At 47.9% G+C, this 6391-nt stretch overlaps 1 protein-coding gene across 1 annotated transcript; it reads left to right on the forward strand.

Annotated features, from left to right (window-relative positions):
- Positions 1–2: 2 nt before the first annotated feature.
- Positions 3–6166, forward strand: CSUI_010217 (uncharacterized protein; the record flags this gene model as incomplete). Its single annotated transcript, XM_068070322.1, has 3 exons — positions 3–3998; positions 4452–5927; positions 6119–6166. Exons 1-3 carry the CDS (start codon positions 282–284, stop codon positions 6164–6166), a joined length of 5241 nt encoding a protein of 1746 aa, XP_067917702.1. The 5' UTR covers positions 3–281.
- Positions 6167–6391: the final 225 nt, after the last annotated feature.

Raw genomic sequence — 6391 nt, forward strand, 5'->3', positions numbered from 1 at the left:
CACGAGGAGGAGAAGAAGAAGGAAGAGGTGAACAAGAAGAAGATGACTATTACTCATGCTATGATACAAATAACTGGGGTGAAGGTGGAGATGATAAAGAACTTTCTGCAGCGACGCATCCTTCATATCCAAAGGATGGAGGACATCATCAGAGTCCATGGAGAGAAAGAGCTATAGGAGATGTCGATGTGAGTTGTTCTTCGATTTCTTCCATAGGAGGAGGTGTCAGAGAAAAAAGAGAAGATCATAAGAGTGTCAGAAGATGCACTGTAGAAAGCTGTATGATACCTGATGAGGACGGTGAGACTTCTGCAACAGCCCCAACAACTATTATGAAAGGGCTGCCACATAGTACAGGAGATACGACGGCAATCGATGGAAGAGAAGAAAGAGGAGAAGGACGAGGAAATGAGAACCCGACTTCTTTCCTGACTCCTGACAATGGAAGACTTCATGTCGATTCAAATGTTCTCCCATGCTCACCATGGCCAGCATTGACGCCTACGGCAGGTATTGAGATTCGCCATCACAACCTTGGCAGTCTAGGAGGACACAAAGACAAGATTCCTAGGACGACCTCTGGGGGAGGTACTCTGGAGCCTTCTACCTCTCATTCTTCTTCTTCTTCGTCAGCAGCAGTAGCTACAGCGACTAGTGCTGCTATCGGTATGTCGAGTCCCTCATCGCATGAGAGTGGATCTGTGGTACCCCAGCCAGCCTCCGGGGCGTCATCAGCGTCATGTAAAGATTCTCATCGCCTTCTACACAATGAGAAGACAGACGAGGATAGTAAGGACAGAAGGAGTCGCCCTGCTTACTATGGGATGACGGGTGATGGAAGAGAAGGAAGTCCGTCAAATGAAGCACCAGTCGTGTCTTTCCCCTCATCAAAGAGTGGTGCTTCTTCCTCATCTCCTCCTGTTTTGCCACCACGTCCTCGAGGACATATCATCACTGTTGCTCCGGTTATTCTCCCTTCACGTTTCTCAACGATCGTAGGGAGCCCTGCAACGGCTCCAGTCATCTCGATAGGTCGTACAGGTGACAGGGATCTTCATACATCTTCTTCGGGGGTATCGGAAGGGCTTCAAACGTCCATTTCGTCGCCCTTCAATCCATCAGAGGCTTGTTTCTCAAAAGGCGAAGGAGGAGGGGGTGAGGGAAATTTGAGAAAAGAAGATGTCTCAGAGACAGGAGGTTTGAACATGTCAAGTCAGAGTACAGAGGGCCGCAAGGGAAGAAGAGGGAGCTTCCATCAATACCAACTTTCACAGGAGAGTAATAGTAGTAGTGGTAGTAGTAGTAGTAGTCCTAGTAATCTTAGGAGAAGTGCAGGGGGGGGGATCCCAACTGAGAGAGAGAAAGAAGAAAGAAAATCAATCGATCCAGGATCTCCTACTTCTTCTCGAAAAGTAGAAGAAGTCTCATCCGTATGGTTCTCTAGAAGGACACATGGAGCAGCCTCGCCGACTACTCAACATAAGTCTGTTGTGTTTAGCACACGTTCAACAGACAATAGAGAAGCTGATCTTCGCACCCCGTCATCACCTGTATCAGATCCTGATGTTTCTTCCAAACGAGGAAGAGAAGAAGACAAAGAAGAAGAAGAAAGACGCCCATCTCTTTCTCCCCCTGGGGCACCATCATCATCCTCCATATCATCATCTTCATCCCGATCTCTTCGAGAGCAACAGGCACAGCCTCCTTGTGATACTCCTACTACATCATCTACTACTATTTCTTCCGTCAAGAACAGTCATCCCCAGTCAGGTGTATGTACAGCTCCTTCTCTTCCTGCTGCGTCACCTCCTCCCCCCGCGACACGTCGTAACTGGGCTTCTGTCGTGATCTCGACACCTGCTAATCCGGGCGCGTCGTCTCCTGCAAAGAAACATTCTTCTTCTTCTCTTAAGATTCAGCCGAGTGGTTCAGCACGATCCTTAGGGAGAGATGATACATCAGCAAGTCTCGATACGACGTCGTGTTCCACACCTCTTACTTCAAAGGATGCTGTCAGTCCTTCTATCACAACGACGTCTTCAATAGCTCCTCCTGGTCCCCCTAGTTACGTAGCTGTAATCAAGAATGAGAAAGACAAAGCGACTTCGGCATCACGGAAGTGGGGGAGACCAGCAGGTGGAGAAGAGAATGCTGTTATGACTTCATCTTCTTCTTCGTCGTCATCGCCACCGCCCGCTTCTTCATCATCGCCCCTAAATAAAACTACAGGGGGAACAGCAGGAGAAATCAGAGGAGTAGGAGCTGAAACTGCTAGAGGAGGTCCTCGTGGCTCGGGTTCATCTCCATCCTCATTGGGAGTGGCTACTCATACTCAGAACCATGAGAATCCTGTAACGACGTCAACAGCAACAAGTAGTAGTAGTAGTGGGGGAAATGCATGGGGTGGGGCCCCTGTAGGGGGTATGATCTCAGGAGATCATCACCATCATCGTTCATCGAATAGTCTCAGTGGTGGTAGTAGTTCCATTGAATCGAGTCTACTGGAGGGACAGAAGAAACGACAGTCAGAACGAGGAGGCGGCGGAAGTGAAAGAACACTTCATGCTTCTCACAATGGACCGAGTAGTCATAGTAGTGGTAGTAGTAGTAGTCCAGGAAGACATGCAAGTCATCAGGTTCGGCCACAGCTAGTAGTCAGTTTAGATTCAGCAGGCCCAGGGTCACCCCTACGTAGTCCCAGTCATAGTACTCATGTGTGCAATGCGACTTCATCCTCACCAACGAGACGAGAAATAGAAGGAAAAGAAGACAGAGGGGGAGAAAGCAGGAGTTCAGGAACAGGAGGGGGAGGAGGAGGAGAAGAAGATTGTACAAGTCCAGCAAGTTCTACCTCAACGGCTATAACATTAAGAAATGAAAAGGCTAACCACTCATCATGTACAGGAACCGTTGGAGCAGCGACGGGTCATGGATCTTCGAAGAGTCATGCTGAGCTTCCTCGACCTTCCCTGGTTGCAGCAAATCTGACTGGAGATGTCTGTGCACCTGGCGGCGAGAAAGAAGATCATCGTCATTGTTCTCCTCAACACCCTCCGTGTGGGAAATGGCGGAAATCTGAGCCTTCTTCTCCTGATCACCATAATAGTCATAAGAGTCAGGATCGATGTTCTATGCCTTTCACTACACCTACTATGACGTCTTGGGGTGGAGAGAGAGAACTGGAAAGTCTGATAGAAGGAGGTGATGTCGATTCACCTCATGCAACTAGCCATCTCAGTCGAGATGGTGAGTGGTCAACGTCTTTGAGAAGAAGCGTCAACAAAGGCCATCAAACTTTGACCACTGGTGGAGGACGAAGAAGAAGTGGGGCTGGAGACGAGACGACACGTAGTAATAATAGCAGTCATACACCCTCTTCATTTCTCAGCAGAAGAAGTTTCTTCAAATCGAAAGAAATGGAAGAAGATCTCAACTGGAGAAGTTCACCTACCAATCGAAATCACCACAGTGGCAGCTCAGCGAGTGGTGGTGGCGGCAGTCATATGGCATCTGATGCAGGATCTTCTTCACCTACGACGACGACTTCTTCCAAGGGAGGCACAGGAGGAGGAGGAGAAGGAGGAGAAGGAGATTCATTATCGTCGGGGTCTTCATCCTCGTCATCGTCAAAGAGATCTCTTTTCTTCAGTTCTTCTTCTTCGTCGTCTTCTCCATCTTCGTCGGGAGGCACATTCAAGCACCAAGGAGGGAATACTGGCGGAAGTCCGACACATCGAGGAGGGGGTCTTCACTTGACGACTAAACATCCTCATCCTCATGAGACCTCTGCCTCCGTCAACAGTAACAGCCATAGGCGGGGAAGTCTTGGCAAGGGGACAGGAGGGGCGGTCATATCCGCGACAGGAGCAGGAGGAAGTGGACCTTCGTCTCCTTCTCACCGCTTGTTCGCGGTGTCCTCAAGTGGTTCAAATCACGAAGAGAATGGCCCCTGGCTAAGAGGGCTAGGAGCCGGGGCTGCGATAGGAAGAGGAAGTGAAGTCGGTCGATCAATTGAAGATTAAGGTGTTGTTCTTCTTCTGTGGGAGATATAGGATTGCTAAGTGTATAACTAGTAGTAGTAGTAGTATGGAGGTGAATTGAGAAGTTGTATTCGTTTGTCTAGAGAGACACAAGGGAGTCTAAGGTGGTGCCGTCTTCGTAGAGACCTCTTTCTCTCTTTTTCTCTCTCTGTCTCTCTCTCTGTATATATGTCTCTATATGCATGCACATACCTACAGTGCCTGTAAATCTTGATGAGGATGAGAGCGTTTCCTTAGGGCTAAGACTGTTCGGAGAGAGTGGTAGTAGAAGAGAGAAGAGGAAGAAAGTAGAAGAGAACTCTCTTTAACTACTGTAACGTCTTTGACCATTTGACTGACTCTCCCCCTCGCTTATTGTAGTTTGTCTCTGTCCGCCTCTTTCTCTTTCGTTCCTTCTCTGTCGCTGTACAGGATAATGATTTGGAGGATGATGCAGTAGGATCTCTCTCCTCTTTTCTTTCCTCTTGTACTTCCCTAACATCTCTTCGGCTAGGTTACAACCCTTGGAAGCTGTCGGCTCTTGAACCCCTTGTTCTCCCTTGTCTCTCTTCTTCATCTTCTTCTCTCTCGGGAACTCCTCCTTCTCAGCCTCTAGGAGAGGGGGGAGAAGGAGACGAAGGAGGAGAAGGGAGGGTGTGGGGCTTAGATCTTAGTGGCATAGATCACGATGAAGAAGACGATGAAGATCAACAGGAAGATCAAGATGAGGAAGAAGAAGATGGGGGTCCGACACCAACATCATCTTCTTCTTCTTCCTCTTCTTCCTCTTCATCGTTTTCTTCTTTCTCTTTTCTTAAGAGCCTTTTAGTCCCCTCATCTTCATCGTCGTCTTCCTCCATCCGCTATCTTGCCCTGTCATCTTGTCCTTCGTCATCTCTTCTTTCTTCGTTCCGTCGACTCAGGAATTCTCTAGGTCCCCAGAGAGGAACGTCTTTTTTGTCACATCTTTCCTATGTTCATTTAACGCACTTAGACCTAAGTCATACTTCACCTTTGTTAAAGGATGAAGACCTCCTATCTCTCTTTGACGTCCTCTTTCCCCTCTTTCCTGTATCACGCCACCATCAGAGACAGTCTTCCCATCTGTCTTCAGGTCTCTCCACTTCAACCACGCAGTATACATCGACCGGGGGTGGAAAGGGTCGATCTTTAGCAGGTGTCTTTTCTACATCTTCTTCTTCGTCTTCTTCTCATTATCATCAAGGCAGAAAGCCAGTCGTCGCAGCGAGTCATAGTCATTATAGTAGTAGTAGTGGCGGGTGTATTGTAGGAGGAGGGGGAGGTGGTGTCTCATCCTCTTCGTCTTCATCTTCTTCTTATTCTTCGTTTGCTTGTCCTTTGGTGTCCTTATCTCTTGAAAGCTGTGGGGTGAGTTCACGTGTCTTGTCAAGGCTAGCTACAGCTCTCCTGTCTCCTCTATGCCGGATGGAGCACTTGAATTTGTCAGGGAACGCATTCACTTCTCCCCTCTCTGAGAGAAGAAGAGAAAAGAAACCGATTCATGAGGAGGAAGAAGATGATCAGGACGATGGTGAAGATGAGAAGAAAAAATATGACGGAGAAGGTGAAAGAATCCGCCATGGCAAGGCTTCTTCTCTTATGATGCGGAATTACGACACTCATACTTCTTCAACTCGTGCGGGAGTGAGGCCTTCCTCTTCTTCCGCATACTCTTCTATAGGAAGTAGTAGTAGTAGTAGTAGGCAGCAACACCTGCACCATGAGAATCTCCACAATGGGAGAAAGAGATTCTCTTCTTCTTCTTCTTCAAAGACAAGAGGAGGAGAATTGGGAGGAAAAGCAGGGGGAGATGAAGGCGGTCAGGAGGATGAACACGATGACGATAGTGTGTTTCTTCCCCTCGAACCTCTCATTGATGCCTTACAGGTAAGCAGACTCGAGAAGATAATCGAGAAGGAGAGAGAGAGATAAAGAGATAGAGGGAAGGACAAAGACGTGAAAAAGCAGAAGGAGAGAAGGCAGTCAAAGAGAAAGGCAGGAGGGGGCTTGACGGTTTAGGGAAGCACGAGGGGGAGGGACTCAGGATGTTCATGAAGATCTCCTTATCACATGATTAGGGGTATTCTTATCATCATCATCATTCTTCTTCTTGTTGCTGCTCCTAGCGTTATCATCGTCTGTATATACCCCTGTCACTTCTTTTCTTTCTTTCTTTCTCACTCTTTCTTTCTTTCTTTCTCACTCTTTCTTTCTTTCTTTCTCACTCTTTCTTTCTTTCTTTCTTCCTGTTTTCCTCCCCCTGCCCTTCTTGAAGTGTAGGTAGGTGTGGAGATAGAGGGATTTTGCATCGCTCTCCTCATTGTCGTCCTATGAGTGTTCTTTTTCTTCTT

This window comes from Cystoisospora suis, assembly GCF_002600585.1.
Source record: "Cystoisospora suis strain Wien I chromosome Unknown contig_6927, whole genome shotgun sequence".
Lineage (NCBI taxonomy): Eukaryota > Apicomplexa > Conoidasida > Eucoccidiorida > Sarcocystidae > Cystoisospora > Cystoisospora suis.